The sequence below is a fragment of the Delphinapterus leucas genome, chromosome 10 (genome assembly GCF_059928025.1).
Source record: "Delphinapterus leucas isolate spDelLeu-1000000601 "Yukka" chromosome 10, BTC_Dleu_Yukka2, whole genome shotgun sequence".
In the NCBI taxonomy this organism is placed as follows: Eukaryota; Metazoa; Chordata; class Mammalia; order Artiodactyla; family Monodontidae; genus Delphinapterus; species Delphinapterus leucas.
In genome coordinates this window covers 43,342,955-43,366,343 of record NC_143138.1, presented here as the reverse complement: position 1 = coordinate 43,366,343, position 23,389 = coordinate 43,342,955, and the positions used below count along the sequence as shown (strand labels likewise).

At 35.3% G+C, this 23,389-nt stretch overlaps 1 protein-coding gene across 1 annotated transcript in view; it reads left to right on the top strand.

The window, feature by feature from the left end:
* BMP5 (bone morphogenetic protein 5) overlaps positions 1–23,389 on the top strand; it is a 117,878-nt gene that overhangs the window by 43,712 nt on the left and 50,777 nt on the right. The window contains exon 2 of the mRNA XM_022581537.3: positions 12,783–12,975. Within this exon, the coding sequence (XP_022437245.1) occupies positions 12,783–12,975 (193 nt within the window). The remainder of the gene's footprint in view (positions 1–12,782; positions 12,976–23,389) is intronic.

Below are 23,389 nucleotides of genomic sequence, written 5' to 3'. Positions count from 1 at the left end.
GTGATTTCTTTATTGATTCTGGCACTTGTTACATCTTTATTAAATCTAGCACATGTTCTTAAGTAGGTCTCCAATTTTAGAAAACCTTTTTTAATACGATGTATTGACTGATCTAACTCACAGTTTTAATAATGTGCTGTAAAGTAATGTTAAACAGGTCATGTATTATGCATTCCAGTTTCTATCTGTAAATACTCAGGTGGATGAAATGAACTTTCACTTTCAAGGATGATGTTAGAAAAACATACCAAATAAAAGCAGTTCTAATAAATTTTTTCTAACAAAAAAAAAATTAACTAAAACAAAGCATATTTCTGAAAGGAGCAACTATTTTCAATATTTTGGGAAGAACCTTAATAATATTATGAACATGTTATCAAAGACTTATATTACATATACATATTGTAGAGGAGTGAAATTCATGTTTTCATGTAAATAGAGAAAAATTAATCAGAATATATAAATTATTATATTATAATCAAAAGTGCATAAATATTATCATCTACAATTTATTCTGCAAATCATTCTAAGTACAATTCCATTGATAACCATAAAATGGACCAGTGTTAATTTTTCTATTACCTTTTTCTCCTTCCTCAAGAATAATATGTCCATTGAAGAATCAGAGATTCTATTAGTCCAGCATATGTCTTTAAGTACCAGTATAGCTAGTGGAAACAAAATAAATATAAGACATTAGCATTCTAAGTTATCATTATTTATTTGAATTCCTTTCAAAGAAGAAAGGGAAAAAGAAATATATCATTAGGAAGAATACTATTTCAAAACATGGGCAAGACTCATCCAAGAATAAATGGTTGAATTGTAAATCAACTAGACTTCAATTGAAAAAAAAAAGAATAAATGGTGGAGGGGTTTTTGCTTAAGCTGGATTAATGGGGTCTGCGTTTACTCTCCCTCCTGAAACAAACGAACAAACAGAACCAGAATCAGACATATATGCCTATATTTTTATAGTATTCATTTCCCATGTATATTGACCATCTACTGTGTGCCAGAGACTGAGGTAGGAGCCGAGTATACAGTAATGAACCAAGCAAAGTTGTTGTTGTCAAGCTTGAAACCTGGTGCTGGAGGCAGACAGCTATACGCACATCGTAGGAAGCAAACATGGGCCACCAGTGGCTGCTTGTGGTCCTTGCCTAAGCAGAACAGATAAATCAGGTACCTTTATATTAGGTATAGCGTATATAGGTAATACATCCATATACATCATTTTATTCCTTTTCCTAAAAACCTGTAAAACCATGTAACTGTGTTTCTAATAACTTGATCCAGTTCCAAGTACCAAACTTCCTGTACCAAACTTCACTGATGCAACCCATCAGGCAGAAAAAATGTAGAGTTTTCTTTTGTTTCAAAATGATGGATTGAACCACAGATTGAACTTGAGTGAACTCTATAAAAGTTATCATACTGATTTAAAACTTAAAGGAGCTCATGTGAGAAAGACATTTATTTGTTTGTTCAGCTACAGAAATTCTCATATCCTTTCTACTATGCAAACTGTCTTAAACTTCCTTCATTTTCCCCCATAGAGAAATTCTGTACACATTTAATGTCAAGTTTTCTAGCTTTCCTCTTCTCCATTAAGTATAATTATTCTTTTTTCTGGACAAGATGTTTCTGAAATTCTCCAAAATGAGCAGAGTACACTAAGAATGTGATATGAAAACAATCTTTTTTTTTTACTATGTAAATAAAAACATGCAAACCCTAACTATTGATACACTTAGGGTGAGTGGTTTCACTTTGACATCATGTGTATCATGGCATCGAGATATCTCTAAATTATAACCAAAGCAAGTGAGAACAGATTTCAGGCTCAGGGAAGAGCTATTAAGGGGATAATAGACTTTTGATGTCTGTCTTTTCACAGTAGCACAATGGCTAATTCCTGTGACCCCTGAACTTTTAGTGTCTCCTAACCAAGTATTGGCATTAATCTACTGCTCATCTGTCACCTATCACATTTGGGAGTCCCAGTCTCTGTTTTCAATTATCAGTCATTAGAGAAGGCCTTGAGCAATTTCAGAAGAAAACTCACAGAACCTTTGACCTGTTTTTGTCAGATAACTGCAAGTATTCATTGTAGATAAACTATCATTTCATTGTACCCAAGTATAAAGGAAGGTTCTTTGCTGTATATCACTTACTGTAACCTCTATCACCTTCAGGTGGTTAAAAATGGACTGTTTTATTTTACTGATGGAGCAGAAGGATTCACAAAGTCATTCAGTGAAATCTGGTGAGATTGGAATGGTTGACCTCTAGCTGCCAGGCAATCTACAAACCCCACAGATTTTTCCACTGAAGAAAACATGAGATAAATATTTACCAAAAGGTGATTATCAGATAGTTGTGTTTTTACATTGACTTCTTGTAGGTAAACACAAACTTTCTCAAATATTTATACATAGTGTAACTGAAATCCATTATTTACATACTAAGCATATCTACTCATCATTAAGTACTCATTTTTTATTACGCAAAATGAATTAATCAGGTACCATCCTCTGTGATTATTAATTCTAAACTGATTTTTGAAGTTTAACATTAATATCCAACCCACAAAAGATGAATATTTGCTTTAAATTCCAATTAATTATTTCCTGTATAAAATGCCTATAATCAAAAAAATAACAAAATATTTCCTATATGTCAGGATGTATTGTTGTCTTCAGGGATAAAAGTAAGTGACTTTCAGACTCCTTTAAAGAGGAAGTATGTCAGAACCAGCTAATCTGATTGGATTGGTGAATAATATATGAATGTCAAAAATGTGTTCTCTACCTTGTAGATGTGAAATATCTAAACAAGGTATCAAGTAAATACAATTATTTTCTAACTACCCACTCTTGTAAAAATCTAGACTGATTTTTTTAATGCTACTATAACACTATGTAAAAATTATATAGCTATAACTAAACAAATAACACAATTAAAAACTATAACACTATAACAAAATTATATAGCAAAATTAAAAAACCAAAAAATTTTGTCTCTTTAATTTTGTTATAACAAAATTAAAACACTATAACAAAATTAAAAAATGGTAATAGTCATCACCTTTATTAATATATCTATATTCCAGATAAAGAAATTGACATTTTGATCATCAGCGTGGCTATGTTTTAAGCCAGGTAGCAATTTTTTACAATTAAACTTTTATTGACTATTTATTGTATTAAAAGTCCTGTTTGTTGTATATGTAGAAATACAAAGGTAAGAGACAAAACAAAAAGAAAAACATGGATATTCCTATGAAGTATCTTACTCTATGGGATTAATCTAAGGTGACATAATAATTACAGTGCAAATAGAAAGTAATTCACACAATAGCCACTGCTTTTTGAGAACTTGCTCTGTTCCAGCCATTATGCTATGATCCTCTCTCTCAAATATTATTTAACCTCTACAGCACACTGTGGAGAAGGTCGTTCATGATTGACTTCCATTTTAAAGATGGATAAATAAAGGCTCAGGGATGTTGAGTATCTTTTCTAATATCACACTCTTTTAATAGGTTAGGGAACTAAGATTGAATTCAAATTCTTCTCACCTTAAATCCAACTGTTCACTGTGGTCCCATCACGACAGCTCTGTATTCGAAAGGGAGGAAGAGAACAAGTGTTCTGAGGCTCCCAGCAGGAGAAATTAATGTGGGTGAGAGTTTTCAAAGTAGTCTTTGTAGAATTCAAACTGGAGGTTTTAAGTAGAATTGGGATTTCAACCTCCGACATGTGGGAAGCATCTTAAGTTAGAGGATCTTAGGTCTAGGGTCCAGGTCCACCCTAGACCCAACATGTGCAATGACAATGAACAATTTATTATTCGCTCCTTTGGCCCTAAGCTTTCACATCTCTTTTCATCTATGTGAACTCCTTTCTCTCCCTGGTGATAATCCTTTAAGACCAAATTCAAAATGACCTCCCCTTGAAGCCTGCTGCACAGCTTGCTGCTCCTTCCTTTCTTATTCTGCCCCCACACATGTCCCTCCCAAACCCCAACATGATTGTGCCACAATGGTACTTTTCTACATCTGTCCTTCTCATCCTGAGCTCCTATCTCTTTGCTTCTCAAATGTCCTTAACTATTAGGCTTTGGCCCAGAGCAGTTATCCAATTAATATTTGGGGCTTGAATAAAGTTAGAGGGATCACAGTGGCTATTTTTAGGATAATCAAGATGAGTATATATGGAATGTGAGAAAGAGAAAAGCAGCCCCCTGACAGCCAGGATTGGGACTGGATCAAATAAGGGAGAAAAAAAAATTGAAATATATTAATTTTAAGAAATCAATAATTATTGCTATTATTGTTTATTTATTATTGAACATATTGGTTTTCATACCAATGCTTGACATGTATCATTATTATTATTATTGTATTCTAACAACCCCTGAGGGCTGAGTGCTGGGCCCATCCAGCCTGAGGAGGGAGGGTAGACCTTGAGACCATCTTCCTCTCTGTTCCAAAGCTGTCTTACACAAGACTTAATTCTTTTTCTTTAAAATTTTATTGAAGTATAGTTGATTAACAATGTGCTTAATTTCTGCTGTACAGCAAAAGTGACTCAGTTATACATATATATATATTCTTTTTCATATTATTTTCCATTATGGTTTATCACAGGATATTGAATATAATTTCCTGTGCTATACAGTAGGATCTTGTAGGACCTTGTTATTCATCCATTCTATATATAATAGTTTGCATCTACTAATTCCAAACTCCCAATCCTTCCCTCCTCCAGCCCCCTCCCCCTTGGCAACCACAAGTCTGTTCTCTTTAAGACTTAATTCTTTGTGTCCCTAAATCATTCATGTTTTTTAAATCAAAATAATATATAACTATTGGATCATTAATTCAATTTTGTAAATTTCAAAATTATGTGCTGTGTATTTAATTGATTCAGGAAATCAATTTGTTTAGCTATCATAGGACAACATTTAAATTATTTAACCATCTTACCTTTCTTTTGCAATTTTTCTTCCTTATAAAACTGTAGTCATGAAGCATTTATGAATACCAGCAAGAGTATTTCAACTACAGGACATTCGAAAGTCAATTGAAATTGTTCTTTGAAACAAACCACTCAGGAGGACAATTTTCCCTTTTTCAAGTCACACATGGCTGTGGTATTAATAGGCTCTTAGGGTTTCTGGAATCTGGAGTTTACCACACTCTCTGGGATGGTTATCCTTTCAAAGAAACATGTAACATGTGCATTCACTGACCAATGAATAGACCTTTATAGGACCAAGTTTATGTTTCTCAGTGGACTAGTCAGTGAAAGATGCCTTGCGGGGTCTTGGTAGTCTCTTGTGGAGACATCTTGGTAGTCACAGGATAATTTTGCTTTCTTTCTTTCACTTTAAAATGTAACACAGATAAGTAATAATTCTATGAGTAATCTCTTAATGATTTTTTGCACTCAGCAGCAAACAATGATCTGTATTCTTTCAACAGCTGGCTGCACTCCTGGGAAAACGCTATCTTTGTCTTGCAGCTACTGATTCTATTTGAATCTTCCAAGTTACAGCCCTTGTGTGGGAGATTAAGACCGATTGCCCATGGATGCATCCCCTTAAGACAGCAGATAAATCACTAAATAGATAAAACTGCAATCCTCTGTTAATTAGTTCTACTCTTCAGATACTGTAGACAGCAAAATATTTAGTCAGGACATTTCTATCCAATTTCTGCTTATGATAAAGTCATTCAGAGAGGTGTCTGTTTGGAGAAAAGAGACTGCCATCAGTCATTAACTTCTGTTAAGTTATATCTCAAAAATAAAAGGCTTCAGTGTACGTCTTGTCTTTAAACACAAGAAGCTTAATCTTTGCAGAACTTTGGCAATTTAGAGCATTTAGAATGTAGTTTGGTGCTTCTATAAAGGCGATCCTGTTTCTTTTCACTCTCAGCCCATGACTCATGGAATGTGAGTCTTCTGATTCATACTTTACCTCTTGTATTCTTTGATGTTGCCACTGTTTTAAAAAACCAAACTATAAAAATAAATTCATTCTCTGGTTCTGTCAGTGTAGGTGACCTTTCAGTTGTTCTAGTTGGTTCATAGATGGAAATGTTTGGAAGACACAAAACCTGCTTCCTGGGGACAGAAGGAGGTACATTCCCTACCATCGTTATGATCATGTTTTGAGTGGTAAGCTGTATCAATTTTGCTGATTTTTGATGGTTTCTTTTCTGTAAGTCGGTGTGTATGTATATGCAGAAAGCAACTCTTTAATTTTTGTAGAGAGCACTGTGGACCACTATCAGCTCAGGTAAATAAACAACTCTGTGTTGATGGGCTTGTTTAATTTACGGTGATAGTCACTGGTTTACATGTAACGACCTTCAAAACAAGCATGTATCATAAATGACAGTGGGAGACGAGTGCAAGGCATCAGTGTCATGTTTTCATGGCTGTTTGGCAAAATACAGCCTGTTGATCTGGTGAGATATGTAAGAAGTTATGAAAATAGCCGTCTGGACAGGTGGTTGTGTTCTCTCTCTCTCTCGCTCTCTTTTTTTTTAAATGGTGTGTTACTATCTGCTTTATAGCAAAGTGGATCAGCTATACATATACATGTGTTCTCTTTTTAAGTGCAGTTTTCAAAGGTGAATCAACTGATACAGGATGTGTGTTTTAAATCTAGTTATATTTGTTCCTAAACTCTCCTTTCCACTTCACGTGAGAGAAATGGTGTCTATGGTATGGGATGAGGAAATGGTCTCCACCAGAGACAAGTTGTTAACCTCTTGGCCTCAGCCTGTTTTAACCCTTGTGTCGTTTTATCTCCTTGGACAAGTCTGGGTCTGGCTTGAGTGAGCTTACCCTTCTGCTTTTTTTTTTGTTTGTTTGTTTCACTTTGTTTTTCTTTGTCTTGTCTTGTCTAGCACTAAATAGGAATGTAATTATGACTTTAATAGAGTCTGGCAGATTTTAATCTGGTAACACAGATTTTATTAGAAATGATAATAAAGATGTTTTGGAAACTCACACATGGTTTTGTTGATGTAACATAGAAATGAAAAAAGTGAGTTGAAATGTCCAAATATTTAATATACTATGAATCAAAACCCCCAAATATTATACATTTTAATGATTTTTTTCTATTTGTTTATTTGCTTATGTTTTAAGCTTCTCAAGCCATTTACAATTGCAATGTGTTATACAGCACACTGTAATTTATGGAGAAACATAATATATTTAATATATAAAATCATCACAATATGAAGAAGGCAAAGATAGCTCCTATAAAAAGCTTACATCTAAGGAATATGAAATGTGTGTGTCTGTTCTCTTTCATCTGTTTTGGTTGTGCTGTTTTTAAAATATAGTTGTAGGAAAAGTTGCATGCTAATAGAGATATTATATAATGCTAATTCAGGTCATGAATACAATCACTTGCTTATTCATAAACATTTTCTTAGATAATAAATGGAATCAGTATTAAATAAGTGAATATGATACAACTTTTGCTAAGATAAAGATTGGAGGAAATGAGTTCTAGAAGGAGTGGAGTCCAGAATGTATGGCATCCTCTATAGGGTAGGAGCATCTCGTAGAGGAGAATGTAAGCATTGAAATATCAACTCCCCTGAGGGGATAATTAGATTAAAAAAAAAAAACTACATCCAGAAAAAACAAACAAACACACAGGGTCGTGTTGTTGAGGGCTTTGTGAGTTGAAATCTTGACACTGGGTTGAAATCTCTTCTCTCCCAATTATAGGTTGTGGGCTCTTGAGCAAGTAATAGAAACTTATGGACATAAGTGAGTATTAAATAAAATACATGCCCTCCCAAATGAAAGTTAAATAAATTATCATGCCCTCAGTCAATGGGAAATGCAGCAGGATGGTGCTGAGTGAAAAGACAGAACCAGCTTTTGATCTGTTCATAGTCTTTCATTCAGCCAATGTTTATTAGGAGACTTCTTCGGGTCAGGTATTGTATTGTGTTAGATGCCAATTACACACTGATGATCAAACCCTTGCTTCTCCACCTGTTCTCCACATTTTTGTATATTGCTGATTAACATTGTATGAATATACAGTTGAGTCTCGAACAACATGGGTGGGACTGCACGGGTGCACTTATACGTAGATTTTTTTCAATAAATATATTGGAAAATTTTTTGGAGATTTGCAGCAATTTGAAAAAACTCAGATATGAACAGCATAACCTAGAAATATCAGGAAAATTAAAAGAAAGTTAGGTATGTCATGAGTGCACAAAATATATGTAGATATACGCATAACATACAAAATATGTGTTAATCAACTGTTTGTGTTATCAGTAAGGTTATTAGTAGTTAAGTTTTTGTGGGGTCAAAGTTATATGCAGATTTTTTGACTGCACAGGGAGTCAGTTCTCCTGGACCCCGTACTGTTCAAGGGTCGTCACCTGTACTAACAACGAACTAGTCTCTAAGTAGGATGTCATTATGTAGGTGGTACGGACATTGAACAAAGATTTACAATGGGCTTTAGAAGACAGACATCTGTTATTGCCTAGCTGTCATCACCCAATTTCTTTCTTTTTTTTTTTTTTGGCATAAATGTATTTTATTTATTTACTTTTTTATCACCCAATTTCTTATTCTTAAGTCAGGGATATTAATATTTGACACCTCCCTAGGTAACTGAGATTACCTTGTGAATATTTGTGACCATCTTTAGGAGTGCAAGGCTATATAAATACTACTTTTATTCCATTACTCACTGCAACATGTCCCATGGAATTTACCAGGGCAATTATAATTCAAAGCAGTAGGATATAGGAATTTGAATCACTGGACAAATCTGCACTACAACTTTATTCTGTGTGGTGTATTTAATATAAAATTTTATTAAACTCTTTGAAAATCTGCCCCCTTAAGGGGTTAGGTTAAAGAGCCTGGATCAGAAAGCTGAAATTTTATAATAACAGCTGAAATTCTAGCTTTCCACTTTATTACACTAACATCTCACAGGGGATTCCAGAACAGTAGATGACTTTATATAATATGAATTCAATACTCACCTGCATTATGCAGGTGCATGCTTTAGATTGGACCCTAACAAACTTATGTCAAAGCCCTTATGCCCAAGACTATAGTTATTTTTGTCTAAATTTCAAATATAAAATTGATTGTTAATGAAAAATTGAATAATGATTGTTATCACTTAGAATTTTGAATATTGACTTTCAGAATAGAGAATATATATTTTTGAATGACTGATGAATGCTTAGATCATAAAGTATGGAACTCCTCAAGCAGAGTCTGGGACAGTGCCACGTAGTCAAACACTGGGAACATTTCTGCAGCAAACCAGTAAGTTAAAGTGAGATAAATAGGGACTTTAAAGTCACCTCAAATCAGTTAATTTCCAGTTCTTCTGCCAACTGAAGTTGAAACCAAATTTTCAGTTTTCAGAGCTTTTTGGATTTTGGACTTGTGAATGCAAGATTTCAAATGACTCTTCTGTTTCTTTTTCTTTTTTTTTAATTGAAGTATAGTTCATTTACAATGTTGTATTAGTTTCAAGTGTGCAGCAAAATGATTCATACATATATTAATATATATTATAAATATATTCTTTTTCATTATAGGTTATTATAAAATATTGAGTATAGTTCCCTGTGCTATACAATAGGTCCTTGTTGTTTACTTATTTTATATATAGTAGTGTGTTTCTGTTAATCCCAAACTCCTAATTTATCAGATCTTTATTAAAGCATAAATACTTAGTAAATTAGGACAAAGTAGTAGTTTATAAGCAGAAGCAGCCTATCCCGGCATTTTAGAACCATAGCTTGGTGGCATCAAATGCTTGGATTCAAATTCTTTGGCAAGGTATTTCTTTTCTCTGCCTCCTCGGTTTCTTCATCTTCAAAATGAGGACGATAATAGAACCTACTTCATAGGTTGTTATGAAGTGTAATATGTTAATATCAATAAAATGCTTAGAGTGGTTCTATTTAAATACTGTTTCATGATGTCATCTACTTTGTTTAAATTAGGATCAGAAAAGACAATTTTACAGTGAATTAAATGTAGTTCTTAAAAAAAAAAAATGTAGTTCTTTGTTGGGACTTCCCTGTTGGCGCAGTGGTTAAGAATCTACCTGCCAGTGCAGGGGACATGGGTTTGAGCCCTGCTCTGGGAAGATCTCACGTGGCCCGGTGTGCCACAACTACTGAGCCTGCTCTCTAGAGCCTGCAAGACAAAACTACTGAGCCCGTGTACCACAACTACTGAGGCCTGCATGCCTAGAACCTGTGCTCCGCAACGAAAAGTAGTCTCCGCTCGCCACAACTAGAGAAAGCCTGCATGCAGCAACAAAGACCCAACACAACCAAAAATAAATAAATAAATAAAATTGATTCTGAAAAAAAAATGTAGTTTTTCTGTAAACAAGAGTTGTGGCTAGTTTTAATATTCATAGTACACTCTAGTTATTAGAGATCCAGTTTGTAGGTGTTTTCTGTCCTTACACTTTGGAGATGGAGACCCGTTCATAGCAGTCTACACTAACGCCAGCTGGAGCTCAGACAGAAAAGAGGTTTAAATTATGGACCAAAATAGGATCTTAAAAATGTAGTCATCCTCCTTATTTAGGGAAAGTTAATTAATGATCTCTCCAGGGGAATGGACCTCTCTTAGGACCAAGATAATGATACTTAAATAAAACAAAACCTCATGAGTCATGGGAGGTGGTGTTGGTGTAGCCAGGCAGCCCGAGAGCACCGTTCTCACCAAGTCCAGGTGTAGCTTACATTTTCCTCTTTGCTTGTGTAGGTATCTGAGATGGAGGTGGGGCTGAGCTCCTAGCTCTCTTAAACCATCTCCTACTCCTCTGGAGAAAATAAACCAGAGATTATTTTGGAGGATGAAGGCAAGGAATTGTGGGTTCCTTTGTCATGAACTTCCTCTCAGACATGGAGCTCTGTCTGGCACTAGAATTTAGGAATCCAGCAGCCTGGGTTCCCAAAAATCACTCCTCGATGATCATGATTGCCTTCTCTCTTCCTTAACCTTGACCCTTCCTCTAGTTAAGGATCCCAAGTTTCATATATTTTTAGCAGTGTTGGTATCATTTCAATTAACCTCCTAAAGATATTTTTTGTGTCTTAATCCAATATTTGAACATTGTGAATTGTTTATATAACATACATCTTTTATCTTCTTGTAACAACATTTCAGCAATGAAATGTCACTGGATATATTTTAAAAAATTATTGTAGGTTTGTGAGACACTTGGAACACAATGCTTTGCAGTGAATTTTTTTTGTAATCTGTCCTATATTATCTGAGGTAACTGAGATTTTGAGAAACCTACCAGCACTGAGAAACTTAATTCCATCAAATGATATTGCATTACTAAAAATGAACCCTTTTAATAGGTGGTTCCTTAAGAAAGATTTTGGTACCCAGCATGAGACAGGCTGTGACCTGGGACCTGGGACCCTTTGCTGCAGTGCTTGCACCTGGACAAACATCTCTCCTCAAGCAACAAAATACAAAAAAAACCCTATAAGGGACTAAGTATAGTTGCGTTCATGAGCAGTTGGGGCAAATTATGGACAACAAGATACAAAAAGGCCAAAAACCCAATTGCCACTTCTGAAGAGCCTGGAGCAAAAACAGGGTGTCAGGAGCAAAAGCAAGGTACTGTGCATGCCCCCTGCACACAATGCCACGTAAGGGGTGGGCAAGCCACCCCTCTGGCCCAACTCCTGGACACACCCCTACCCTCACCCCATATAAGGAACCAGCTTGCCCCAACTTGGGAGCAAGGAAGGGAAACTGTTACTTGTTTTTGCTCCCCCCTGCTATAGCAGGGCCCCCAATAAAGCCTTGTCTGAATTTCTTGTCTGGCCTCTTATCAATTTCTATTGATTAGGAAAGGCCAAGGACACTGCTCAGTAACAAGCATAGACTGTATCCAATAATACATCATTTTACAAAGCTGGATTATGTAATGATATGCCTGACACTGTCCTGAATCCCTCAACACTCCTTAATATTCCCAAGAGGAAAAATTCTCTGACCTCATTTGGTGGGAAGGTTGCTGAAGGCGGAAATATGTTCCTCTCTCAAATTTGCATAAGAGTAGAGATCTTTGGGAGACTGGATGCTGCACCACGGGTTGGGGAGGTTGTACTCAATAATCTATAAGAACTAATGAAAGTGCATTAAAAAAGGTAGAGCTTTGCATTTGCTAAAAGGAGGAAAAACGTCACCCGGGAAGACACTTTAGAAACAATCTTTCTTGTGAAAATGCATTTGTTTTGTTTCCTTGACCTCTAAAATTTCATAAACACAGCCCCACTGTGCCAGCAGCTCCTCGGGCCTCCTTCCGACTTTCCTCCCTCGACTGTACTAAATCTCACCATTGGCTTCACCTGGAACTCTGGAGCTTTCTATCACAGAGTGCTAATTCCTGTATGAACACTTCTCTGTTCTGGTACTTGATACACACTAGTAATAACTTTACAACCTTCACTTTTAAAAACATTTTTGGATAACCTTTCCATTTAGGAGCCAGGAATTTGTATAAAACCACAGAGGTTATATTGCTTTTGAACTAAAGGCTGTTGGTTTGTGGAATTTCCTTCAACTGGAAACACATATGAGTCTGTGGTTTTATGTTTTCCCAGTTTTATAACATCCTGCTTGTTTGTTTTCAAAGTGAAAGAATTTACCATTAATTTCCATACTTTATAAAGGCCTAACTTTTTACTTCTTTTTTTTTTTTTTTTTCAGTTGAAAGAGACAAGGATTTTTCTCACCAGCGAAGGCATTACAAAGAATTCCGGTTTGATCTTACTCAGATTCCTCATGGAGAAGCAGTGACAGCAGCAGAATTCAGGATATATAAGGACCGGAGCAACAGCCGATTTGAAAATGAAACAATTAAGATTAGCATATATCAGATCATCAAGGAATACACAAATAGGTATCAAATTTATATCTGACTTATTATCCTAGCAAATAAATGTTACATTGTAGTAAAATCCATTGATAACCCACGTGGCCTATCAAATCATGCTTCTTTGAGTGTAATGGCATCAAGGCAGGTATAGACACATGAAAGATGCATGTAACTGATCTGAAATGTGTCTTGTACATTTCACAGCTTTTCCTACTCCTTACACCAATCTGTGTGCTAGAGGGTCTCATGCTCCCCTGTATGTGATTTTCAGGCCCTTCACCTCATTTTGTAAATGAGAAAACTTTCATTTTATTCTGCACATATGAAATTTATAATTAAGATGATTTAAATTACTTGTTGTTTTATAAATTGGAGAAGAGTGGCTTTATTTTTCCCTGGCATAGTGTAAACTCTGTGTAGTGTTATGTGGATTTTGATGGAAGACATTGTATTTGCAATAGATTCTGACAGTTAACCTGTATGTCTTCTGTCTATAAAATGCTTAATTGAAAATGGTACAAAAATAGACAGAGAATCTGAAATACTGAATGTATGATAACCTCAGCTGATAATTACTGTAAATGAGCCATCACATATAAGAATTAGAAAGGGACTTTAGTGGTGTTTTCAGACCAGTGCAGAAATTGCTTGGGTAACACCTTTTACAAATGATTAGCACTTTTGTTGGACAGCTCTTACATTTTTAAAGAAAATTCTTATTGGAATATTATATTGAGGTGAAATTTGTCTTCCATTCATTAAATCTAGATTTTCCCTTTGATGAAATACTATGTCCTTGTTTGATGAGATAAATATTTAAAGACAGCTGTCATGAGCTCACTAAGGCCTCTTTCTCTCCTTACTGAATATTTCTAGTTCCTGGCCTTTGGATTTTTCTTGGTCTTCTAGTGAGTAGGATTTCTCAATGGGTGTTCCATAGAACACTAGCCCCTCACAATACTCAATGAAGAAAAAGTATAAAAAGCTTCTGGGGTCAAAAGCATTTGAAAAGTCTACTTGTTAGACCGTGTTTTAGGAGATTCACCATGCATATCAGAATAGTAAAGTCTTGCAAGGTCTTTATGGTAAAGAAACTTGTCAATTCGGTTTTTCCTAGTCTTCCTCAAAATTATTCGACTATGGAATCTTTTTCTTTGGGTCTGTAATACTTAACATCCTATGAAACACTGGTTTAGCAAGACACACCTTAATAAATACTGATCTCTGTACACTGTTATTTTAAGAGCACTAATTTCAAGGCAGAAAGATCTCTGTTCTTTTCTCAGCTCTAACACGTACTAGCTATTTATCTGTGGGTGAATTTTTTGTTTTTTGTTTTAAATCTCAATCCTGTGGTTCCAGTTATAAAATGAGGATACTAATTTTTTTCTCACAGGGACAGAGCCTGGCATACTACAGTATTCTTTTAAATACTAAATAATGGGGGTGTCTTTTAAAATTAAACGACTAGAATTGAAAATAATGCTCCAAATACCATCTAATTATATTGCCATAGCTAACAAATATTTTATTTATAATTCTTCTTTTCTGCATCTGTTTCTACACTTGGGCTGGTGAGCTCCTTAAAGAAGGGATAGTGTCTTAAGTGATTTTTTTTTTAGTCTCAGCACTATGAATTTGTTTGATACAGTTTTGAAATTATCATTACCCATGAATGGGATACTTCTTCCATGAACATATCCTAAAATACTTGAATTATCTTACCTTTTGACCATTCACAATATATTTTTATGAAAGTTGAATTTGTACTTGGTTATTCAACATACCAAGTATTTTTTACAGGAAATGTTTGTACAGCAGGCCCCTATTTATTAATTAATTGTTTGAAACTAAATATAGACATTTACACTGATCACAATTAAAGGTCCTAACTTTTATTTAGGTCCATTGTTCTATCTGCTCAGGATATATATATATATATTTTGTGGTACGCTGGCCTCTCACTGTTGTGGCCTCTCCCGTTGCAGAGCACAGGCTCCGGAGGCACAGGCTCAGCCTCCACGGCTCACGGGCCCAGCCGCTCCGCGGCATGTGGGATCTTCCCGGACTGGGGCATGAACCCGTGTCCCCTGCATTGGCAGGCGGACTCTCAACCACTGCGCCACCAGGGAAGCCCTGCTCAGGATATTTTTGAATGTCATCCATTGAACTAGCTACCCTTTGAGGTTTCTTTCACTCTATTTTCTAAGTATGTTAACTACAGTTACATAATTTAAAACCTAATAACAATGATGAGAATAAAGGACTAATAGAAGAGTCCATTGATAATAATATATAGATTTCTTTATGAATGAACCCATGCTGATTTTTATTAATAATACATTTGAAATATTTATGAGTATTGATGCTTAATCAGATCTCATAATTTTTGGAAGTTTCATTTCTCTCTAAAAATGGAACATTTGTCTATCTTGAAACTTTGGTATTTCTCTGATTATAACTGATGTTAAACATATTATTCTCAATGTTTCTACAACTCCATCTGCCTGCTCTTTGAGTATTCTTGGGTATAATTTGGCTAAGACTTTATTTTAACATGTGTACTTAATCTACTCTAAGATCCAGAATTTCACTGATACTTTTCCTAAATCTTTGAAAATGATTTCTAAAATCTAAAGTACATGTATCTCTTTGATTGGTGTTGTCTCACTCTACCATTCCAGACTCTAGGGTGGCAGAGATTGGATAGGATTCTACTCAATTTAATGAAAATTATTTTGAAATTTTTAATTCAGTAAATTCAATTCAATATTGATTCAATTCTACCAAGTTCACATTTTTTGAACATCTACTATTAAGTATTGTTGCTGAATTATGATTTTCTCCTGTAGGGTTATGCTATACCTATTGTCTCCTGTGTATTTGTTTTTGGTAATGGGTATGGAATTTTTTCCCCCAATTATTTGCTTCAATGTCTGAAACATACAAATGTACCCATGCATACTGTACATTTCAATTTTATGTATCATTGACCAGGTGGGAGAATCTCTCACAAAATGCCTTCCTTATCTTTGAAAAAGGCAGTCATCCACTGAGTGGTTCATTAATCCACAGTGTGAGAAAATGCAACCTTGTGCTGTGCTATTGTCTGTAAATCTAGGATCCCCTTTTAACACTCCACTTTCTCTGCCAAAGAAAGACATTTAAGGGACATAAGATATAGAAACAGCACATACGCCTCTTAGTGTATTTCAGGTTTCTGTGTAGAATTTCAAAGCCTTTGTAGAAAATGGTAGCATATAGTAATAAGAGCAGGGTCTTTGGAATTCCCACATGGGGAAATTGATGTACATCTTGGAGTCTCAGTTTAAAAATCTATAGACAAAAATAAAAGCAAAAATAAGTATTTCAGAACAATAAAAATATTTCAAATGATGTGGGAAAGACTGGTGCTTATCACAATGCAAAGATCAGAGTTGATACTTAATAAATATATCAGTTAACAGCTTAATAGGCGCAACTATTTTACTAGGATTTAGAGGGTTGTATACAAAGGGTAACCAAAAGTAGGTGGTTACTATAATAACAATAGCTACCATTTGCTACTGTTTATGTTAAGATAAAGTAAGCAAAATGATGCTAGGTGACTTTCCTTAATAAAAAATTAGCTGATCTTTGATTCATATGAAAGGAATTGGTACATTCTTAAGTCTAGTAATGAAATGAACACCACCCAACTTATGAGCAGTTGGAGCTATCTGTGAACTTGTTCCTGAAAACCCAAGTTTTAGATAAATAGTTAAATTCTCCTTTAAAATACAGTTCAAGGAGCCTCAGACATGAATCCGGGGTGCAGACTTCTGTCAAGCCCAAGTGGAGTCCTTGGCACTCTGGGTGCTGCCGGCAATGCAGATGGCCTGGCTCTGACTCTGAGGAGACCAGGCCACTCTCTGCTCCTCAGGCCACTGCCCGGCCCTTCTGGCAACTTTGGACCCCATTGCCGTGCATCAGCCAGGTGGTTCCAGGGACTTGGATGTCCGTGTCTTTTAGGGACCATTACTTCGCCAGCCACATGATTGCAGGATCTTGGTTCCCAGGCCAGAAGTCTGGCCTGAGCTCCTGTGGTGGGGGCTCTGAGTCCAAACCACTGGACTAACAGAGAACCTCAGACCACAGGGAATATCAATCAGAGTGAGGCCACCCAGAGGTCCTCATCTCAGCACCAAGACCGAGCTCTATCCAACTGCCTGCAAACTCCAGTACTGGACGTCTCAGGCTAAACAACCAGTAAGACAAGAAAACAGCACCACCCATAAAAAACAAAAGAAAAAAAAGATTGACAAAAAATATGTTACAGATGATGGAGCAAGGTAAAAACCTACAAGACCAAATTTATTGAAGACGAAATAGGTAACCTACCTGAAAAAGAATTCAGAGTAATGAGAGTAAAGATACTCTACAATCTCGGAAACAGGATGGAGAAAACACAAGAAACAGTTAACAAGGATCTAGAAGAACTAAAGATCAAACAAACTGTGATGAACAACATAATTACTGAAATTAAAAATACTCTAGAAAGAATCAATATAGAATAACTGAGGCAGAATAACAGATAAGTGAGCTGGAAGATAAAATGGTGGAAATAACTGCCAGGGAGCAGAGTAAAGAAAAAAGAATGAAAAAAATTGAGGGCAGACCCACAGACCTCTGGGACAATATTAAACACACCAATATTCAAATTATAGGGGGCCTAGAAGAAGAAGAGAAAAAGAAAGGGTCTGAGAAAATATTTAAAGAGACTATAGTTGAAAACTTCCCTAACATGGGAAAAGAAATAGTCAATCAAGTCCAGGAAGCACAGAGAGTACCATACAGGATAAATCCAAGGAGAAACACACCAAGACACATACTAACCAAGCTATCAAAACTTAAACAGAAAGAAAAAATATTAAAAGCAGCAAGGGAAAAACAACAAATAACATACAAGGGAATCCCCATAAGGTTAACAGTTGATCTTTCAACAGAAATTCTGCAAGCCAGAAAGGAGTGGTAGGACATATTTAAAGTGATGAAAGGGAAAAACCTACAACAAAGATTACTCTACCCAGCAAGGATCTCACTCAGATTAGACTGAGAAATTAAAACCTTTACAGATAAGCAAAAGTTAAAAGAATTCAGCACCACCAAATCAGCTTTACAACAAATGCTAAAGGAACTTCTCTATGCAGGAAACACAAGAGAAGGAAAAGACCTACAAAAACAAACCGAAAACAATTAAGAAAATGGTAATAGGAACATACATATCGATAATTACCTTAAATGTAAATGGACTAAATGCTCCCACCAAAAGACATAGACTGGCTGAGTGGATACAAAAACAAGACCCGTACATATGCTGTCTACAAGAGACCCACTTCAGACTTAGGTACACATACAGACTGAAAGTGAGGAGATGGAAAAAGATATTCCATGCAATGGAAATCAAAAGAAAGCTGGAGTAGCGATTCTCATATCAGACAAAATAGACTTTAAAATAAAGACTATTACAAGAGACAAAGAAGGACACTACATAATGATCAAGGGATCAATCCAAGAAGAAGATATAACATTTGGAAATATTTATGTACCCAACATAGGAGCACCTCATTACATAAGGCAAATACTAACCGCCACAAAAGGGGAAATCGACAGTAACAAACTAATAGTAGGGGACTATAACATCCCACTTTCATCAATGGACAGATCATCCAAAATGAAAATAAATAAGGAAACACAAGCTTTAAATGATAAATTAAACAAGATGGACTTAATTGATATTTATAGGACATTCCATCCAAAAACAACAGAATACACTTTCTTCTCAAGTGCTCATGGAACATTCACCAGGATAGGTCATATCTTGGTTCACAAATCAAGCCTTGGTAAATTTAAGAAAATTGAAATTGTATCAAGTATGTTTTCCGAGCACAACACTATGCAACTAGATATCAATTACAGGAAAAAAACTGTAAAAAATATAAACACATGGAAGCTAAAAAATATGCTACTGAATAACCAAGAGATCACTGAAGAAATCAAGGTGGAAATCAAAAAATGCCTAGAAACAAATGACAATGAAAACACAACGACCCAAAACCTATGGCATGCATCAAAAGCAGCTCTAAGAGGGAAGTTTACAACAATACAATCCTACCTCAAGAAACAAGAAAAATCTCAAATAAGCAACCTAACCTTACACCTAAAGCAATTAGAGAAAGAAGAACAGAAAACCCCCAAAGTTAGCAGAGGGAAAAGAATCATAAAAGAAATAAATGAAAAAGAAATGAAGGAATCAATAGCAAAGATCAATAAAAGTAAAAGCTGGTTCTTTGAGAACATAAACAAAATTGATAAACCATTAGCCAGACTCATCAGGAAAAAAAGGGAGAAGACTCAAATCAACAGAATTAGAAATGAAAAAGCAGAAGTAATGACTGACACTGCAGAAATACAAAAGATCATGAGAGATTACTACAAGCAACTCTATGCCAATAAAATGGACAACCTGGAAGAAATGGACACATTCTTAGAACAGTACAACCTTCCAAGAGTGAACCAGAAAGAAAAAGAAAATATGAACAGACCAATCACAAGCACTGAAATTGAAACTGTGATTAAAAATCTTCTAACAAACAAAAGCCCAGGACCAGGTGGCTTCACAGGTGAACTTTATCAAACATTAAGAGAAGAGCTAATGCCTATCCTTCTCAAACTCTTCCAAAATATAGCAGAGGAAGAAACACTCCCCAATTCATTCTTTGAGGCCACCATCACCCTGATATCAAAACCAGACAAAGATATCACACAAAAAAGAAAACTACAGGCTAATATCTCTGATGAACATAGAAACAAAAATCCTCAACAAAATACTAGCAAACAGAATCCAACAGCACATTAAAAGGATCATACACCAGGATCAAGTGGTATCTACCCCAGGAATGCAAGGATTCTTCAATATATGCAAATCAATCAATGTGATACAACATATTAACAAATTGAAGGATAAAAACCATATGATAATCTCAGCAGATGCAAAAAAAGATTTCTACAAAATCCAACACCTGTTTATGATAAAAACTCTGCAGAAAGTGCACATAGATGGAACCTACCTCAACATAATAAAAGCCATATGTGACAAACCCAGAGCCAACATTGTTCTCAATGGTGAAAAACTGAAACCATTTCCTCTAAGATCAGGAAAACAACACAGCTGCCCACTCTCACCACTATTATTCAACATAGTTTTGGAAGTTTTAGCCACAGCAATCAGAGAGGAAAAATAAATTAAAAGATCCAAATTGGAAAAGAAGAAGTAAAACTTTCACTGTTTGCTAATGACATAATATTATAAACAGAGAATCCTAAAAATGCTACCAGAAAACTACTGGAGCTAATCAATGAATTTGGTAATGTAGCAGGATACAAAATTAATGCATAGAAATCTCTTGCATTCCTATACACTAGTGATGAAAAATCTGAAAGAGAAATTAGGAAAACACTCCCATTTACCACTGTAACAAAAAGAATAAAATATCTAGGAATAAACCTACCTATGGAGACAAAAGACCTGTATGCAGAAAACTATAAGGTACTGATGAAAGAAATTAAAGATGATACAAACAGATGGAGAAATATACCATGTTCTTGGATTGGAAGAATCAACACTGTGAAAATGACTATACTACCCAAAGCAATCTACAGATTCAATATAATCCCTATTAAACTACCAATGGCATTCTTCACCGAACCAGAACAAAAAATTTCACAATTTGTATGGAAACACAAAAGACCCCGAATAGCCAAAACAATCTTCAGAAAGAAAAATGGAGCTGTAGGAAACAGGCTCCTGGACTTCAGACTATACTACAAAGCTACAGTAATCAAGACAGTATGGTACTGGCACAAAAACAGAAAGATAGATCAATGGAACAGGATAGAAAGCCCAGAGATAAACCCATGCACGTATGGTCACCTTATCTTTGATAAAGGAGGCAAGAATATACAATGGAGAAAAGACAGCCTCTTCAATAAGTGGTGGGACAAAACTGGACAGCTACATGTAAAAGAATGAAATTAGAATACTCCCTAACACCATACACAAAAATAAACTCAAAATGGATTAAAGACCTAAATGTAAGGCCAGACATTTTAAAACCCCTAGAGGAAAACATAGGCAGAACACATTATGACACAAATCACAGCAAGATCCTTTTTGACCCACCTCCTAGAGAAATGCAAGTAGAAACAAAAATAAACAAATGGGACCTATTGAAACTTAAAAGCTTTTGCACAGCAAAGGAAACCATAACAAGACGAAAAGGCAACCCTCAGAATGGGAAAAAAATATTTGCAAACAAAGCAACTGACAAAGGATTAATCTCCAAAATATACAAGCAGCTCAATATCAGAAAAAAAAGCAATGCATCCAAAAATGGGTGGAAGACCTAAATAGACATTTCTCCAAAGAAGACCTACAGATTGCCCACAAACACATGAAAGGATGCTCAACATCACTAATCATTCGAGCAATGCAAATCAAAAGCACAATGAGGTATCACCTCACACCATTCAGAATGGCCATCATCAAAAAATCTACAAACAATAAATGCTGGAGAGGGTGAGGAGAAAAGGGAACCCTCTTGCACTGTTAGTGGTAATGTGAATTGATACAGCCACCGTGGAGAACAGTGTGGAGGCTCCTTAAAAAACTAAAAATAGAATTACCATATGACCCAGCAATCCCACTACTGGGCATATACCCTGAGAAAACCGTAATTCAAAAAGATACATGTACCAGCATATTCATTGTAGCTCTATTTGCAATAGCCAGGACATGGAATCAACCTAATTGTCCAACAACCAATAAATGGATAAAGAAGATGGGGCACGTATGTATAATGGATTATTACTCAGCCATACATAGAAACGAAATTGAGTTATTTGTAGTGAGGTGGATGGACCTAGAGCCTGTCATACAGAGTGAAGTAAGTCAGAAAGAGAAAAACAAATACGGTATGCTAACACATATATATGGAATCTAAAAAAAAAAAAAATGGTTCTGATGAACCTAGGGGCAGGACAGGAATGAAGACGCAGATGTGGAGAATGTACTTGAGGACACAGGGAGGGGGAAGTGTAAGCTGGGACGAAGTGTGAGAGTAGCATTCACATATATACACTACCATTGTAAAATAGATAGCTAGCAGGAAGCAGCTGCATAGCACAGGGAGATCAGCTCGGTGTTTTGTGACCACTTAGAGTGGTGGGATAAGGAGGGTGTGAGGGAGACACAAGAAGGAGGGGATATGGGGATATATGTATGCACATATCTAATTCACTTTGTTATACAGCAGAAAGTAACAGAACACTGTAAAGCAATTATACTCTAATAAAGATGTAAAAAAAAGTACAGTTCAAGAGGATGGGAAACTGCTTATCTATGAATTTATTTTACAGAAGTATCAGAGATACAGAAAATTAGAAAAGGATTCACATATAAATGTTTTTCACAGTATTATTGGTTACCATAGCATAGACTGAGAACATTTTAATTTTAAACAGAAGAAAAAAAGTTGCACTTTGTTTCATGGCAAATGGAAATGCTATACTTCATAGAGCAAGTAGAAATTGTATTTTAAAAATATGTTAGTAACACTGGAAAGTGCTCAGGCTGTAATGTTAATTTAACAAAACAGGAAACAAACTTTATTTACACATAATACACATAATTATGTTAGGATGAATTCATGTGGAAAACAGATTGGAAGGAAGCAGCAAGTGTTCATTGAAAGCTTGCAGGTAATTTTAAATTTTAATTTTCCCCCTTTTCTGTACTTTCTAAATTTTTACAGTGAAAATTTCTTTTGTAATCAAAACAGGCATAAGCATAGTTGAGCAAGTGAAGATAATGAAACAACAGTATGTTACATGTTTCTTTACCAAATAACCATCCAAACATTTCCAGGTAGAGAGGGGCAAAAATCAAAACTAAACTGAACAAAATAAAGGATTAACAAAATAAGTTGTTCTTATTTTTTTCTTAAGCTACAAGAGGCATTTTTTTTTCCACAGCAAATGAAGATAAATAAATTTTTTTCTTTCCCCTGTTTTATGGAAAATATTCCTGCCAATTGGGAACCTTGACTTTAATTCTCTGAAATTGAGGAGGAAGGATTAAAGATCCTTCATTTATATATCATGTGATCACAGTAAAATGGAAAGAATTTCAATTTGAGAAACCCATTTTAATATCCAAATATTATTTGTTGAGTATTTGTGTTTTCATATAGTTATCAAATCAAGAACTAAAATGGATATATGAAAATAAACTTGTACCTCTAGACATTTTCAAGCCTAAGGTCACCTCTTAAAACTTGTCTTCAAACTTGTGGATTTTATTTATGTACTGTTTCTTTTTAAAAAATTTTTTATTGAACTA